The 17,684-nt window shown below is 54.7% G+C and overlaps 1 protein-coding gene across 1 annotated transcript; it reads left to right on the forward strand.

The window, feature by feature from the left end:
• The first annotated feature begins 1,032 nt into the window (after window positions 1–1,032).
• Window positions 1,033–15,976, forward strand: CLEC2L (C-type lectin domain family 2 member L). The gene is made up of 5 exons (XM_007082649.2): window positions 1,033–1,222; window positions 9,935–10,009; window positions 12,195–12,361; window positions 13,306–13,406; window positions 15,335–15,976. Exons 1-5 carry the CDS (start codon window positions 1,033–1,035, stop codon window positions 15,444–15,446), a joined length of 645 nt encoding a protein of 214 aa, XP_007082711.2. The 3' UTR covers window positions 15,447–15,976.
• The last annotated feature ends 1,708 nt before the right edge of the window (window positions 15,977–17,684 follow it).

Raw genomic sequence — 17,684 nt, forward strand, 5'->3', positions numbered from 1 at the left:
GTAGGGTAAGCCCTCATCCCCATGGAAATACAGGAGGAAATGAGAGTGAGGGACCATTAATGAGAGGAAACAGATGCGGGACTGGGATTGGAGAGGGAGGTTCAGAGCTAGAGGCTCAGGTGACCCTGGGGCAGCCAGGTAGGGGGTACAGGCTGAGTGAAGGCTATGGAGGAAGGCCCGGCCTGGGAGTCAGAGAACCCACCAAGCCCGCGCTCGCAGGGTGCAGCCTTCGGAAATGCTGTTGACTTGGGATTTGCAACCGAAGCCGAGGATGTTGTCAGCGCACGTATGTAAGAGTCCCCAGCGCTTCGTGGAGGTTCACCAATGCGACCTGAATCTGAAATGTTCCTCCACTTGTCCCCTCAGACCGTGGTCCTCCCGTCTCTCTCTCCAGTGTCAAGAGTCCGGGCCGAGTGGCGGCCTCACCCCTCTGCCCTGACTCCACGACAGCCCAGAGGAAAGCCCCTCATCTTCCTGGAATCTCACCGCGTCATCCCTGTAAACTTTATTCCCATTTTACAGAGGACAGGCGGGAGGCTGGGAGGTGCATGCCCCGGATTAGAGGACAGGTCTCCCGGCTCCAGGATCCGCGCTCCTCTCTCCGCAGCATCTGGCATCCTGCCAAGGGAGCGGGTGGCCGGCGGGGCCCGGGGCTGTGGGGCTGTCCCTGCTCCTCGGCGCCTCCTCCCTCCCCGTCCCCTCCCCGTCCCCACCCCCACCCCCCCAGGCGCCACCCCGCCAGCCCCGCTACCGCCTGCCTCCACCCGCTCCTCCCCGTGCCCCGGCTGTGCGCGGAGGCTGCGGCTCGGCCAGGGCAGGCGCGGCGCGCACGGCTGGCGGAGGCGGCGGCGATCGGGCACGGGGGTCCGGCGCGGGGAGCCGGGCTCAGCCCCGGCCTGCGCGAACCGCGGCCCTCGTCCACCCGAGGCCGGCCTGGGGGGCCCGCAAGGCGCGCGGAGCGCCGAGTGCGCGTCGGGCTGGGCCCCGCACCCCGGCGCAGGAGCGCGGGCGCGGCGCGGCGGAGCGCCGGGCATGGAGCCGGCCCGGGAGCCCCCCGCGCGGACCCGGCCGCCGCCGCCCCCCGCCGCCCGCCCCGCGCCCGCCCCCGCAGCGCCCAGGCCGCGCTCGCCGGCGGAGGCGGAGGGCCGCGGACCCGAGGGGCTGCTGCGGCGATCGGGGTCGGGCTATGAGGGCAGCACCAGCTGGAAGGCGGCTTTGGAGGGTAAGCGCCGAGCGGCCCTCCGTCCCCCGGCCCGGGACCCGGGACCCGGGAGGCGGGTCAGAGTCACCTTGGCCGAGCTCCCGGAGGGAGGGCGGGAGCGCCGGGAGGATTGATTTCAGGGCAGTCAGATGCCACATGGCGGAGTTGGGGAGGACCGTAGCTAAGGACCGCTACAGTTACAGCCTTGACCCTACCTAGGCAGCTGACCCACTCTTTGACCTTGGGAGCGGGTTTCATGCTCTGAGCCCCAATCTCCTCCAGAATGAAGGGGGACGGTTCCTGACCGGCCCTCACCTGATGTGCACGTTGAGAGGGTGGCTTCCATCTGTAGTGGTGGAAATGTTTTGGGCAAAGTGACAAAAGCTGGAGACGCCGGAGAAGGTGCCCCTGCGCCGTGGGAAGGGGAGGGGGCGCTGGCGGTGACGGGGCCACATAGGGAGGAGAGAGGTGGAGAATATGCCTCAGGCTCTTCCTGGCAAGGTCATGCGTGCCACCTTCCTCTTCCAGTCAGATGGGCCCGGGGAGTGACCCTGGTCAGCCAAGGGGGCAGGAACCAAGTGGAAAATAGAATTCAAGTTCATGAGCTCATTGGGGAAACTTTGTGGCCCCAGGGGGTGTGTGGTGTGGGAGATGCTAGACTTGTCAAGGGAGAGGGCTGGCCCTCTGGACTTCTGGATATTCCCGATGCCCCCAGTCCAAAGGCTGAGAATCTGGGCAGCATTAACTAGGGAAGCCCAGGGCCTGGGTCACCTAACCCTTGGGGGCAGAGTATTAGAAAAGGAAGACTTACGGGGCACCTGGGTGGCTCTTGTCAGGGACTCAGATCATGATCTCACAGTTGGTGGGTTCGAGCCCAGCATCAAGCTCTGCAGTGACAGCACGGAGCCTGCTTGGGATTCTCTCTCTCTCTCTCTCTCTCTCTCTCTCAAAAATTAATAAATAAGCATAAAAATGAAAAGGAAAGAAAAGAAAAGGAAGCCTTCTTGGAGTGGAGAGAAGGCAGGGTGCCCCAGGCTCGAGGAATGACATGTTCAGGGGCCAGGTGGCCAGAACCAGCTTGTCCCCGTGGCAAACTGAACTCCAGAGTAACAGAATGGAGGGGAAGGGATGGGAAGAGAGGGATCTGGAGGGTCCAGACTGTGAATGGTCACCCAGGCATTGGACTTTGTTCTGAAGAAACTGTTGAGAGTTAAGCATAGAATGAGACAGTGGATTTGCCCTTGGAAAAGTGGTGGCGATCAAGAGGGGTCAGGCCAAGACCAGGTCAGTGAGGAAGGCGGGGTGGTGGTCGGGGGCGAGACCTGGCCAGCGCTTGCCAGGGCAGGTACCTTGCCGAGAAGGTGGGGGGGGGGGGCTGTGATATCAGCTCTTGGCCCAGAGGCCGGTGGGCTGGGGGTCTGGGCTGCCTGTGTGGGGGAGGGGCTGTGCAAACTCTGGAGGGAGGGACGGTCAGATGCCTGGGTGGTGATTTGGGACAAAGGAAGCAAAGAAGTTGGGTCACAGAATAGAAGAGCCATTGCAGGCGGGGAAGAGTAGAGTTGAAAAAAGGTGGGCAAACCGCTTTCTCTGTCGGGCATTGTCAGATTTGCCTGTGATCCCCGCATCCCTCCCGCCCAAGTTATGTCTGGAAGTTGCTCACTCCTTTTGCCTGTGAGTCTTCATTCATTCATTCATAGGCATTCCTGCAGGGTCTGCCCTAGCCTAAGTCCAGCCCCCTGATGGTCAGGGCCGCTTCAGGGGTGGTGTGGCCGCATTCAATGCCTCTGGCTTGCTGGTTCCTATTTTACCTCCGGCCCTGACTTTGACCATCCTGCTTTCTGCTCCCAACCGGGGCTGGGCTGACCATCTGCGGTTAGGCTGAATAAGGCCCAGGCCCGGTTGCTCTCTTGGGACACGGATTCTTCTACCCGCGAAGAAGCTCGCTGATCTGTACTTAGTGTCTCTTGCAGTCCAGCCTTGTCTTGCCGGTCCTTGCCTGGCTCTGCGTCTCATCTCATGCCACCTCTGGTTCTCCCCCTGGTCGCCCCAGAAGCAGCCCCACCCTTGATGTCCTTGGTCCTTGGAGGCCCAGCATCTGTGGCCTATGGACTTTTTCTGCAGGAATTGTAGTATCTGGGGTCCGAGTCCAGGGCCCCCCGGTGCTCTGAGAGTCTGCTGGGTGCTCCCTTGGCACCCCCATCTCCTGTCAGAAGAGGGGAACTCAGGGACCAGGCCTGGTCTCTCCAGGGTGCTGCTGTGTGGGCAGAAATCACAGGACGGGGGCTGAGGCAGCTTGGTGAGGTACAAAGAACTCAAAGTCAGGTAAACCCAAGCCAGATTCTTCCCCCACCATGGGCTGGCCGTTTTCAAACTTGTTTGACTCAGTTTCCTTTTCTAGTAAGCTAGATAACTCTTTCTGCCTCTCAGGGCCACACAAAGGCACAGGGGCGTGGGCTGTGCAGGTGACTCCTGTCACCAGCTCTCTGGACTTGGCATCCTGCGCCCGTGACGGGGGAGTGCAATTGCCTACCTTGAGTCTGCTCCCTGCCCCCGCTGAAGTCCATGGAATGAGCCGTCAGCTGACACTGAGAAAACACCTGTGATGGGATGAGGGGTCTGCCCGCCCAGTACCTGTCTTGAGACAAGTGAGAGACTTTTTGACTTGACCAAGCTGAACAGTCGGGGCGGGGCTGTGCTCCTTTGGTACCAAGTGCCAGGCATTTCTCAAGCACCTACTGTGTGCCCCACCCCGGGCCAGAGGCTTTCATGACACTGTCTCATTTAATACCCCCCCACACACCCTTCAGGGGCTGGTGAGTATTGTTACCTATTTTGCAGATGAGCAAGCCCACTGGGACAGGCTAAGCTTCTTGCCCAAGAATACAAGTTGTTTGCTGTTTGCTAACGTGTGCTTGCCAGGAGGGCCTCTGACCTGAGAGTTCTCGGGCTTCATGAGGCTAATCGGGAAGAACTGAGTTGTGTTTGTGATGCGTGTAGCTCTCTGGCCCAGGCTCTCCAGACAACGCTGCTACCTCCCGCCCGGACCTTTTTTCCTCCTCACAGGTTAAGTGAAATTGAGGACTTCTTAAATTTAAACCAGAATTAGAGCTCACGACTTCTCGACTTTCCTTAGATGAACAATTAGCTTTATAAATAGAAAGCCAGACGGAAGTTCTCCTGAGCAAGCCTTCTCTCCCTGTGGCTAACCTTTCTTTCCATGCCCTGGCCTCGGGGAGCGGCCAGGAAAGGTGACCCAGCGCGCTGCCGAGGCCTGGGTTCTAGAAAGACTGGGGGTGACAGGAGATGGGGATATTTCTGGCCGCGGGGGTGGGATTGGGGAAGAGCGAGTAGCCTGGGGGTACGGGAGGGGACGATTCTGCACATCACAGGCTATAGATTTTTCAGAGCTCACCGATTCTGAATTTTTAATGTTGAAAGTTTCTTGATTAGACATAAACCCACAACTTCCTGGTCAAAACCACACACATGCATTTAGCCAAGCCTTTTAAAATTTTAAAAATTACCAAACTCTGCATTTGATAGTTTTGAACAGTCAAGACTATGCTTGCCAGACTGTGGCCCTGACAACTGAGAAAGAGGTCAGTGGTGAGTCTCTTTTGGGCTGTGGGTGTGAGGGTGATGGGGCATCTTCTGGGTTGGAGCCAGATTTTCAGCGGTTCCTTCTAACATGAGGCTAATTCATATATATTTATAAACGCAAATAAACGGCACCCTCAAACTCCATCTGTTGTGGAGTATTGCATAGAAGGAATGATTGAGTTAGACATTTGTTATGGCTTGAATTGTTTTTTTTTTTTTACTGTATTTTTTAAAGATTTTTTTCAACGTCTATTTATTTTTGATAGACAGAGAGATGGTGTGAGCAGAGGAGGGGCAGAGAGAGAGCACAAGCAGGGGAGGGGCAGAGAGAGAGGGAGACGCAGAATCCGAAGCAGGCTCTAGGCTCCGAGCTGTCAGCACAGAGCCCAATGCGGGGCTTGAACCCACAAATGTGAGATCATGACCTGAGCTGAAGTTCGACGCTCAATTGACTAAGCCACCCAGGCTGCCCGTTCTGGAGTGGGTGGGTTTCTAATCCAATATGACTGGTGTTCTTATAAGGCCACGGTCACAGGAAGACAGAGACACACAGGGAGAAGGTTCATGTGATGAAGAAGGCAGAGCCTGGAATGAAGGGCTGCAAACCCGGGGGTGAGGAAGGTCACCAGCAAACCCTCAGAAGCCAGGTGAAGAGAGCAAGGACTCCCCTAGCTTTCGGAGCAAGTGTGTCCCTGCTGGCACCTTGATCGTGGACTTCTTGTCCGCAGAAGCGAGACAAATAAATTTGCGGAGTTTTAAGCCATGTGGTTTGTGGTGTTTTGTCACCCCAACCCTAGGAAACGAATACAGCATTGTTTTGGATTGTCCAGCCCCACAGCCGTCCTCTGTGAGAGCAGTAGTGGGCAAGGAGTCGGGACTCCCTAGAGGGTCTTTTCTGTCCACAGTGCAACGTCCAGAGCAGTTATCCCTGTGAAAGTCCCAAGAGGCTCCCTGGTTCTGTGATATTGGAGATGCACGTGCACATCCCCACCCCCAGAGAGCAGCTGTTCATCCATGTGGCTTTTCCTACAAACTCAGCAGAGTTTAAGGCTGACTAAGGACATTGTCACTCAGTGTAGCTAAGTCCCCCCCCAGGTTTTTGAGTACTGGCGGGTGCTCTGTACCCTATGTAGGGAATCCAAAGGTGAGTAAAGCACGGGCTTTTCCCTAAAGGAGCCTGTGGGCTCATCATCATCATCATCGTCATCACCATGGTGATTGCTAACATTGAAGTAGAGCTTTCTAAGCCAGACACCTGCTAAGCACTGAATAATGATTTCTCACAAAATTTTAGGAGGCAGATACTACTATGACCTCATTTTAAAGGCGGAGAAAATGAAGTAAAAATAGAAGCTAAGTAACTTTGCCGCAAAGTTACTAAATCATCTAGAAAGCGGCAGAGCTGGGATTTGAACCTACCAAAGTGGTTTAAGATGCTATGCTCTTATCTTCAGTGCACAAAGCGTTATGGTGCCAGCGTGTATCGGCCGAGACGGGCGAGTAGAGAAGGGAGAGGAAGGATACATACAGGGCACTTGCCACAGGCAGTTACCAGGCAGCTCAGGGGGGATCAGCCCTACGACAAGCTGCCGTTGAGGACAACAGAGAAGGTGCAGAAAGAGCCCAGTCCCGGAGGGCACACGTGAGTCTCTGCTCTCACCTGCAGCCGCTTGCCCCTAGGCTCCTGGCCACTTGCCAGCAGAGAACTTGCTCATAGGGAGGATTCCAGAATGCCGGCTGCACCCGTAGGTAAGGATGGCAAACTGAATGCACACATTTATCCTCTTTCCTTCCAGAAGCCCACTAACACATTGGTAAAGGGATTTTTAAAAGGCCAGAAGGACGATGAGAGAAGGAGAGAAGACAATAGCAACACAACTGGGAGCTAGGGGTCAATGATGAATGCCAGCTGATTCCACCGGCTGGACAAGCAGAGGAATGGCCTGAGTCACATGCAGGAACCCCAGAGTATGGAGATGGGGACACCGGTCATCACGGCAGCGAGGGAAGATGGAGCTGAAACGGGAGAGCCAGTCGAACATTTTAGAAATGATTTAGTTCCCCAGAGCCTCTTTGCCAGCTGTCCAGCATCTTCCCAGCGCTGGCAGGAGTCTGAGGCTGTCTTAGGGAGGGTCTTGAGACAGCAGTACATTTGGGAGCAAGCAGGTAAGCGGACATTTACATACTGAATACTTAGCATGGTCTCCCGGCCTCTCTGCCTGGGAGGGAAACAGAAGAGACTTCTCCGGGAATTCTGGCCCACCCAAGAGGAAAAACCTGGGGCATTCAGAGAGCCCCACCTGGTCACTCTGTTGGGACCCCACAGTTAATAAGGCTTTTCCCAGCTTCAGAGGCCCCAGTGGACTCTTTCCTCCTGCATTAATCAGGAACAAATAACCAAGGAATTCCAGACATCTGAGGAAACTCTGACTTGGAAACTAGAGACCAAAACAAATGAACAGGAAAAAAAAGCAATTTGGAAGAAACCCAGACAATCCAAGGAGAACTAAGCTTTCTGTCCACCTCTCCTCTTTTTCTCCCCCTCCAAAAAACTATTAGCAATATCCTCAAAGAGATCAGAGCAAATATGGCACCATTAAAAACAGGATGCTTTGAGAATGGGTCTTCAGAGAACAGGAGCAGACCATAGCAAAACAAAAAAGCCACCCTGAAAATTAAAAATACTTGCAGAAATGGAAAAGTCAGGAGAGCAGGAAGATAAAGTTGAGAAAAATCTCCTAGGAAATAGAGCAAAAAAGGCAAAAAGATAGTTGATAAGGGGGGAAAAAAGAAAAAAAACTCAGAGGACCAATTCAGGTGGTCCAACATCTGAAGAATATGACTTCCAGAAAGAGGACAGAGAAAATGGACAAGAGGAAACCATTGATGATATAATTAAAGAAAATTTCCTGAAACCAAAGGACACGAGCTTCCAGATGGAAAGGGCCCATTGATTGCCTACTTTAGTGGACGCAAATGGACCCAAACTAGGACATGGCATGCATGATGAAATTTTAGAAGACCGAGGGATAAAGAAAAGATCCTAAAAGCTTCTGGCAGGGGGCGGATAGCAATTGCTACTATTTTTTTTTTCAACTTTTTTTTTTATTTATTTTTGGGACAGAGAGAGACAGAGCATGAACGGGGGAGGGGCAGAGAGAGAGGGAGACACAGAATCGGAAACAGGCTCCAGGCTCCGAGCCATCAGCCCAGAGCCTGACTCGGGGCTCGAACTCACGGACCGCGAGATCGTGACCTGGCTGAAGTCGGACGCTTAACCGACTGCGCCACCCAGGCGCCCCAGCTACTATTCTTTTTTTAAGTGTATTTATTTATTGAAGTGATCTCGACACCCAATGTAGGGCTCCGGCTCACGAGCCCAAGATCAAGAGGGGCATGCTCTTCCAACTGAGCCAGCCAGCACCCGTGGAAAGCAATTGATATGAAAAGGATCATGGGTGAGAATGGCTCTAGACTCTTCGAGAGCAACACTGGAGCTAGAAGACCGTTAATTAACGCCTTCAACATTCTGCAGGAGAATTCTGTCCAACCTGCAGCACTCAGGCCTCTGACTTCACAGCTCCAGGGGGGAGCATTCACCATAGGACACGGTGCGATGGTTTACCGCTGGTGGTTGTGTGGTGTGGTGGTCCTGCTCTGTCCTTTCTCTGTTGGAAGATGTGCTCCACCCAAACAAGGGAGTAAACCAAGAAAAAAGAAGGCGTGGGACAGAAAGTGCTGGAGAGCCAGTACCTGAGGGAGGCAGAGAGATCCTCAGGCTGCTGGTAAAGGGAGATTCCAGGGTGGCAGGGGGGCTTAGAAGGCAAAATTAGATTAGAGAAGCTCAGAAGGGTTTGGGGGGATGCTTCTTCAAGAACATTGTTATGGGTTGGATGTTCATGCCCCCCCCCACCAAGTGTCGATCAACAGATGAATGGGTAAATAACAACAACCGTATATACACATATAACATATATATGTATCTGCACAACGGGATATTACGCAGCCATAAAAAGGAATGACATTCTGGCACATGCTGCCACGTGGATGGACCTTGAAGTGAAATAAGTCAGACACAAGAAGACAAATATTGTATGATTCCACTTATATGAAATATCTAGGCTAGGCAAATTTGTGGAGACAGAAAGATTTCGAGATTATCAGGGGCTGGCAGGGGGAGGTGGGAGCAGGGAATGAATGCTTAATCAGAATGGAGTTTCTGTTTGGGTGACGAGAAAGTTTATTTGTAAAACTAAAAAGACAGTGGGGATTGTTGCCCAACATCATGGATGTAATTAACGCCATTCATTGTACACTTCGTGGTTAAAATGGCAACTTTTATGTGATGTCTATGTTCTGACAGTAAGAAGAACTTTAATAGGCTGTCTAAAGTCTCAAAGGGTTCTTCCCTTAAAGATAAAATAAAAATTTTCAGTGATAGAAAAAATCATTAAAAGGGGAGAAGGCAGAGGTATTGTGAAGAGGATGCCAGGTATAGACATGGGCAGGATTTCCAGAGGCAGCAGTGGAGGAGGAGAGCTCTGAGGGCAGAGACCCAGCCCCAGGGCTGTGAGGACGGGTTGGGTTGTTTCAGGGAGACCATGTGGCCAAAACCGGGGACCAGGCAGAGAAGCAGCAGGAGGTGAGGACTGGAAAGCCTAACAACCACAGAAGACGGTCAAGTGCAGAGCCTTGGAAGGAGGGCTTTTAAGCCGGGAGAGGGCAGTGTCACAGATTCAGAACTGTGTTCCAGCACACAGGCTCTCAGACTTCAGCATGCATCCGAATCACGCGGAGGGCTTGCTAAAACAGATTGACGGGGCGCCTGGGTGGCTCAGTCAGTCAAGCATCAGCCTCTTGATGTCAGCTCAGGTCACGATCTCATTGGTTCATGAGTGCGAACCCTGCATTGGGCTCCATGCTGAGCCTGCTTTGGATTCTCTCTCTCCCTCTCCCTCTGCCCCTCCCTCTCTCATGCTCTCTCTCTCTCTCAAAAACAAAAACAAAAAAACACAAAAAACACAGATTGCCGGGCTCAGGCCAGATTTTCTCACTATGAGGACTTGGGGCTGGCGATGGGGATTGGCGGTGGGGTGGGTGGCCGGATATTGAACCGCTTTCTTTTCTTCTCAGACACCACCACACGTCTCCTGCTGGGGGCCATCGCAGTCCTTCTGTTCGCTATCCTGGTGGTGATGAGCATCTTGGGTGAGCATGCATGTCAGAGCATTTATGCAAGTGTATACAGAGACGCCTATATCCATATACACCCCTTGTCAAATTAGGTAAAGTCTAATTAGGTAAAGAAAGGTTCCAGACATACTACGTATTCTGTGGGGAACAAAGCACAGAAAACAGAGTGCTGTTTCCAGATGAGAGTGTAGCCAAAAATAATATAGTCACACATTGACTCCACATGTCCCCTTTACTAAGCCATGCGGGGAAGGAGCGATGTTACTTAGGGACTGTTCCGTACGTGCTTCAAGAACACAAACCAGCTTGGGGTGAGTTAGGCAGACCCTGCTTCTTGAAGGAGATGGCTGGGGGATGAGGGCCTTTAAAGATCACGTTCATTCATTTAGTGAACATTTATTGAGCCCTGCTGTGTGTCAGTCCCCCTAAATGCTGAGGACAAAAAGAAAGAAGGAAGGGAGGAAGGAAGAAAGGAATAAAAAGGAGGAAATTGCAACTAAGAACAGGTGAGGCTATATGACCAGGAGATCTGGCTGCTTTGAATGGATTCAAGTCTAAGTATGTCGTGGGTTCTCAAGAGTCTGCAAAGTGATTTCAGTGCCTCTGGCTTTAATCTTTGAGAAGCACCCTAAGACCAGAGGCGGGCACCTTAAAATGGGAGAAAAGTCCAATGACAACATCGGCTCCTGCTAAATCCTCACCTTCGGGCATGCGTGATAATCAGGGGATTTGTGAGTGTTTAGAAAAGAATATGGTGACCACTGGTGCCAGCCTAGCCTAGAATAATCACTACAAATTAAATTGGTTTCCTGGTACTGGGTGTCCCAGTGCTGGGTTGGGGAGGTCAGAGCCATGCAAAGACATAGCATGTTGTGATTTTACTAAAGCACAACAGAGTCTCTTTGGAGATCCTTGTGGAAAGGCAGTTGAAAGTGGCCTCACCATGGTCAATACTCCCAAGTGATCGCAGTGCACTGAGCAGATAAGCCAGAGTGTCGATTATTTAATTGGTGTCGGTGTGGCTATAGATCCTTAGGGGCTGGAGAACCACAGGCCTGTTCTTGGCTTTGTCCTGGTCTACATTTTAATCAATCGCTCGTACGAACACAAACAAAAATATGCTTATGGAATTTGTAGGTGTTACAAGGATGTTTAGGATGACAGAGGAAGGATGCTTAGAAGACAGATGGAAAAAAAAAATCAAGATTAAAGTGTGTCTTTCAAAACTCAGATGAGCCCATGTGAATGAGATAAAGGTGGAAGAAATGAAAATAAGATATCCATATGGACTTACAAAGTGATTTATACGAGTTCAGGACACAGGGGAGACCTGGCTTGGAAACAGATCATATGAAAACGATCCAAGCGTATGTTCTGCCGGCCTAGGAAAGCGCACGTATGCACATACCCACTGATTCTTTTCATTGAAGCTGTCTGCAGGCAGGAAAGCCCATAGCAACTGGAAGGCAGTATGGCACTGTTGCTGGGGGTGGGGCCGCCTCTGTCTGTCCTGGTGGCAGCCTTTTGGTGACCATGCGGACATACCACAGTGAGCCAGACGGGATGGAGAAGGGTGCGGAGAGCATCTTTCGCAAGGAATTATGGAAACCTGGATGAGCGGAGTCTGGCATCCTTCTTCAAGTAGGCGGCAGAAGACGGGCTGGGCTTGCTCTGGGTCACTCCAGGGGCAGAACCTAGACCTGGAGGTCTAGGTCTTAGGAAGGCAGGTTGGGGCTCAACACTGAAAAAGAACCTGGCAGCAGTTCAGCAGTGAAACAGGTTGAATTGTTAGCTACCGAGGGCACAGCCAATGAGATGGGGTTGATGGTTCCCGCCCTGGCCGGGGAGAGAGCGCATGTGGCCTCTAGGTCTTTCCTAATTCTGCTTCTGGGGTTCCGAGCCTCCAGGAGTTGAGAGAGAGAGATGAGATCTTAACCCAGGGGCTAATCTGCTGTCACCTCCCCTGGCGGTTGTGGCCTTGCCAGCCTCCCAGATCTCCCTTACCGTTTATTTAGTCACCAACCTATTACCTGCCAGGCACTGCGAGAGCCGCTCACGTGGGAAGACAGCCTACCTGAGTCATCACTGGAGGGCACCCAAGTCAGGCGGGGGTGGGGTGGGTGGGATTTGGGGATCCTTCAGGCCCAGGCAGGGGCCAGGCGTGCTGGCAGACACTGAGTCCTCTCCGTCTTCCCGGCAGCTTCCAAGGGCTGTATCAAGTGCGAAGCGCCCTGCCCAGAGGACTGGCTGCTCTACGGAAGGAAATGCTACTTCTTTTCTGAGGAGCCGAGAGACTGGAACACGGGCAGGCAGCACTGCCATACTCACGATGCTGTGCTGGCTGTGATTCAGAGCCAGAAGGAGCTGGTGAGCCCTGGGCCAGGGGGGGACCTTCGGGGAGGACCACACTCCAGGGATGTGGTGTCCCCCATGGCATGTTTCCAGAAAGCACCCAGCCTGGGGTGTGCTGGTGGGCCCCACGGGGCGGGAGCCCAAGTGGCTCCCGTTTCTGGGGCTGTCGCGAAGGCCGATGGTTTCAATCCAAGGCCGGTTTGCCGAGCTCAACTCAGTTTTGCCAAGTGTGAGAATTACAAGTTACCAGGGCACTTGTGGATGAAGAACACGCTGGCATCTTCTACGAGTCCACATCAGGGCATGAGCTCTCACTTAACGCCCACAACAGTTTTATCAGTATAAATGTGACAGAAATGCAATTAGTGAGTCTGTGGTCCGTTTTGCATTTTGAGGGTAACAGTGGCGTGGCAATCCAAAATAGCGGATAATCTAACAATCACTTCTTTTTTAAAAAATATATATTTTTTAATGTTTATTTTTGAGAGACAGAGAAAGGGAGAGAGGGAGCACAGGCAGGGGAGGGGCAGAGACAGAGAGAGAGACAGACAGAATCTGAAGCAGCCTCCAGGCTCTGAGCTGTCAGCACAGAGCCTGAAGCAGGGCTCGAACTCACAAACCGCAAAATTATGACCTGAGCTAAAGTTGACACTTAACCAACCGAGCCACCCAGGTGCCCCGAAGAATCTGACCTCAGAAGATGAACTTTGTTCCAGGCTTCCCGGTTCAGCAGGCACGCTCCGGGCCCCAAGGCTAGTGCAGGCCAGTGCTGGGACGGAGGTCAGTGGGAGCGCAGGGCACTCTGTGACCCCAGCTCCTTACTTTCGGGATGCAGTGAGGGACCCCCTTTCAGTGTCTGTACTCCTGAGAGCCGGCCTTCTCAGCCGAGATTAGTCTTGGCATGTCTGAACAGTCAGGAGACCTCATATGACTCAGGTTTCCCTCTTTCCTTGGTACAGGAGTTTATGTTCAAGTTCACGCGGAGGGAGCCCTGGATTGGCCTGCGCAGAGTGGGGGACGAATTCCACTGGGTCAACGGGGACCCGTTTGACCCGGACACGTGAGCTGAGGCTTCATCTTCTGGCCCCTGAGCTTAGACTGGGGAAGGCCTAGCTCCCTGGACACAACCCCCCAGAGAGAGCCCCCCGGGTCTGGGCCAGCTAGAGCTACTAACCTCCGGGTTCAGCGGCGTGTGACAGAGAAAACGATAACGGCTTTACTTCCCTGTCCTCTCCCGTGCAGCCTGCTTTGGCGGCTCTGCTGTAATGTAGCCATCGGGGCTTTCCGCCGCCAGGCTTTTTCCATCTTGGGGCTCCCCGTCCGTGTAGCGGCCGGTCTGCGTGGCTCAGGGTGGCTCCGAGGAAGGGGAAGACAGGCCCCGGATGTTCCTCTGCATTGGCCAGAACTTAGCCACGTGACCACAGCTGCCGGAGATGGGGCCTCCGTTCCGGGCAGCTGTGCTGCTTAAACATTGTTATCATGGAAGAGGGGGGCTCCGAGCCCTGCGCGCTGTGCGCATGGTCTTAGAGAAAACATCTCCTGAGGGTGCTGGGGGCGTGTGCAGTGGTGGTGTCCCTCGTGCGACCCAAGTGGTGTGGATGGGAGTGTGTGATGGGGTGGCAGGTGTGCCTTCTCAGGGACTGGTTTGTGGGGTGCCGGTGGCAGTGGTCGTGGGCGGTGGGGGGTGTATGTCTGTGGCAGTGGGGGGTGATGATAGTGGTGGGGGGCAGTCCAGGCTTGGGGAAACACAGGGGAGTGCGTACAGGGGAATAAGAACCTCAGCTTCTAGTCCAGACCCGAGAGACCAGGTGCAAGCTGCTCACCTGATGATGGTGATGATGATGCAGGAGGGACCCCAAGGCAGGAAAGGCGGGAGGACTGGCCCCCAGCGCTCCACCATGGCCTTCCCATTCGAAACTGGCTGGGGGCTGCATCAGTCGCTGGTAGCCTCTAGGGGGCGAGCAGCTCATCAGCTCCTTCCCTCCGTTCCCATGGGCTCCCTTGCCCTTCATTCTGCACCCCTCTTTGTCCTCATTGTCTCTTCCTTTTTCTCTCTGTTTCCTGCCTTCACCCCAGGCCTATCCTTAGAGCTGCTGAGAAGTCTTGCATTTTCTGCCCCTTTCTCCCCTCATCTGGAAGCTTCCTGTTCTCAGAAGCTGGGAGAGCCCTGGAGGCTGGGGTTCCCAGTGTGCTGACCACCTGTCAACCAAAGGGCCTTTAGGCCACGTTTCTCTGGCACCGAGGTGGTCCTGACTGGCACTCTCACTTGAGGTCATTCCGGTGTCCTCTCTTGTGAGACCCTGGCTGCAGCCTTGGCAGGGAACTCAGATCAGGGTGACCAATGAGGTTAAGAAGCAATACTGAAATTCACAGGAATGATTTTAGGTAGAAAGGACCCCCAACCCCCACGTCCACCGATGATGTCAGTGAATTTGTGGGCAACACAGCCTGGATATCAAACGCTGGGGTTAATCAGGTCCACCCCTGTGAGCTAGTTTAATTCAGCTCATCTCTGCTGGGCTCTTCTTGTGCTGGACACCGTGTGCTGTAGGGGAGCCGAGATGAGGGAGGCATGGAGCCCGCTCTTCAGGAGCTGACTGCCTGGGGGGCTGGCGGGGACAGACACAGTCCCCACGAGCTGTGACAGGCGGTGCCCATGGTGTAGGCAGGTGCTTTGGGGAGCAGGGGGCAGAGGGTGGTCCTGAACTGGATACTGGCTCATGGGACGGATGAGTGAGCTAACTCTGGAAGGACAGGAAAGTGCAGTTGTGTTTAGGAGATGTCTGCGGACATCCCCAGTGTGCCTGGAGCCGTGGTAGACACAGTAGGGAAACAATGAGAGGCTGCACGAGAAAGTTCTTTTGGGGCCCAAGGCACTAGAAGGTGGCTCCGGAGGGAAGGGACAGGTCACAGGGCCTCCGGGGCCATGCAGCGACAGGCTGTGCGTGCCAGGTTCTAATTGCCTGCTCTCTTGTCTTCTGGCCCCAGATTCCCGATCTCGGGCCTGGGAGAGTGCGTCTTCGTGGAGCCCACCAGGCTGGTGTCGACGGAGTGTCTTATGACCCGGCCCTGGGTGTGCAGCAAGATGGCCTACACATGAGGTGGGTCAGGCCAGAGGCAGCTCTCCAGCCAGGCGCCGAGACCTGCCCGCCCCAGGCTGCTCTCCAAGGCGAAGCAGTGAGGAGGGTGGCCTGCGCTCCGGCCCCCATTCAGGTCCCACAGCCCTGGTTCCTGGCTTCCTTGGCCCCAGGCAGGTCCTGTGGTTCAGCCGTCAAATCCCACATGCTCAGTAGTGTAGGCGTTCCCCAAACACACACACACACATGCACACGCACGCATGCACGCACACGTCTGCACACGGTCCCTTCTCAAGTTCAGAGTCCACCCTTAGCCACCCCAACAAATCCCCCCCTGGCCCAGGCCTGGAATACTTCCTCCGACACCGTCACAGAGTGCATTACAGTCATTTCTCCGGGGTGCTGGGGAGGCAGGGAGGGAGGCCTTCCCCTTACCGGGCCCCCTGCATCCGCCCTGTTTGCCTCGCCTGGGGCTCTCAGGCAGGCCCCTGCCGCGTCTGTGGTGCTGTGGTGTTGGTCACTGATGGAATAAAGAGATGACTGGCGTCCAGAGAAATCTGCCGCTGTTTGTTCCAGGGCCACGGCTTGGGGGAGGAGCAGAGGGACATGTTTCTGGGTTCCTGTCTGCGGGAAGGCACCACCAAGATGCACTTGATCTGGTGTGGCAGGTGGCAGCGTGTGGGAACCGAGGACGAAAAGCACATTCTGTGGCCTCAGGGCACCCTTTAATTTTGCTAAGCTACCGAGTTATTCTTAGCTGTCGGAGGGGGGTATCCATCTGGCTCCTTCATTACTATTCCACTCAGTATGACAAACTTCTATTCACATCACACCTACCGCGTGCCGGACACCACGCCGGGCATGGGGAGCAACAGCTTTATCCCCCAAGGAGCACGCAGAGAGCAGAGGCAACAGCTTGGGAAGCACCAGAACATTCTGGAACACAGTTGAGGGATGGCTTATCCTGCCTTAGCGGAGGAGGGGGGTGACATGAGCGGGAGGATTAGCCGTGCAGAAAAGATGACGTTCATGTTGGGCGGGTAAGAGGTTGGGAAGGTCCTGAGGCCCCTTCCTGTCCCCCTTGGTCTGCCTGGGGAGGAAGCAGGGGCCTGGCAGTTCCCCTGGGCCTGCAGGGGCTCCAAGGGCGCCCGGCCCCCAGCACACACAGTGGAGCCCGGCCTCCCCGGCGTCCTCTCAGGGCCCTGGGCTGGCTGAGAGGGGTGGCCTGCCAGGGAGTGGCCCATGTGAATGTGGGTCCTGGCCCATTTTCAGAAAATAGCTCAGAGCGAAACCAGGTCCTGCTGTGTTCTGCTCAGCCCTTCTACTGTCCATTTTCAGACAAATCTGTCAACTTGGTGATGTTGAACTTTCTGCGTGCTTTCCAGGTATCTAGTAAAATATGGGCATTTTGAGAGTTCACATTTTGTTTTTAGTGGGAAGCCAGTGAGGAACCCAAGCGTACTATTATGAGGTGATAGGGATTCAGGGCAGTGGTGGCGCCTGGGCGGGGTGGCAGGAAGCCCGGCACCTTCTCAGCCCCGGTGGGGAAACGTGTTGCGGGGCCGAGCACCCAGGCAACGGTCGGCTGCCGCGGGGACTACTTTGGGGGACGGAGGGGGGAGTCTCACTTCCCCCTATTCTCAGTCATGCACAATCTCTTCCCCTCAAAGACGTGGGGCTCAAAAGCCTTGCCGGTGGTACGTCATTTAATTCTCACAGAAATGCCCAAGGCAGGAAAGGAGGAAAGGCTGACGCAGGTGGCCAGACTGCGTGTGGCAGGATCCCGGGGTCCCGAGGCGTGGTAGCGCCTGGCCGGGGCTTCCGGGCTGTGCTCTCACCTGCAGACAACCAGGCACTGAAGAGGGCTGGGAAGGGAGCACGGCCAAACTTCAGAAACGTAGGCAATCCTTCCAAAGCGTATACCCAGGCGAAGCACCTCGGTCTCCCATGTGGCTGAGCGGACCCGGTTGCCGGGCTGCAGGGCAGGGTGCTGTGCTCTTGGCGGCCACAGGGGGCAGCACCGAGGGGGGACACCCCGCCGGTGCTGGATTCCCCACCCCAACCCCCACCGTCGCTGGAGCAGGGACCACCTTACTTAGCCCCTTGCGAAGGTTTTTCCTTGCCAAGGCGACCCCCCCTGGAGTTGAGAGAGTGCTTAGCTTGGAGCCTGGGCTGCTGTGCCCTGAGCGGATTTGAGCCCAAACCCCAGTCCCATCCTCGGTGAGCCCCTGGAGCGGGCAGCGCCCCCGCAGAAGGCTGAG

Source organism: Panthera tigris, chromosome A2 (assembly GCF_018350195.1).
Source record: "Panthera tigris isolate Pti1 chromosome A2, P.tigris_Pti1_mat1.1, whole genome shotgun sequence".
NCBI lineage: Eukaryota > Metazoa > Chordata > Mammalia > Carnivora > Felidae > Panthera > Panthera tigris.

Excerpts from the sequence above, each read along its gene's own strand:
- CLEC2L (XM_007082649.2), top strand. The coding sequence starts at position 1,033 with ATGGAGCCGGCCCGGGAGCCCCCCGCGCGGACCCGGCCGCCGCCGCCC. Across the intron at positions 10,010-12,194 it reads GGTGGTGATGAGCATCTTGG|CTTCCAAGGGCTGTATCAAG; the intron begins GTGAGCATGCAT and ends TCTTCCCGGCAG. Across the intron at positions 12,362-13,305 it reads TTCAGAGCCAGAAGGAGCTG|GAGTTTATGTTCAAGTTCAC; the intron begins GTGAGCCCTGGG and ends TCCTTGGTACAG.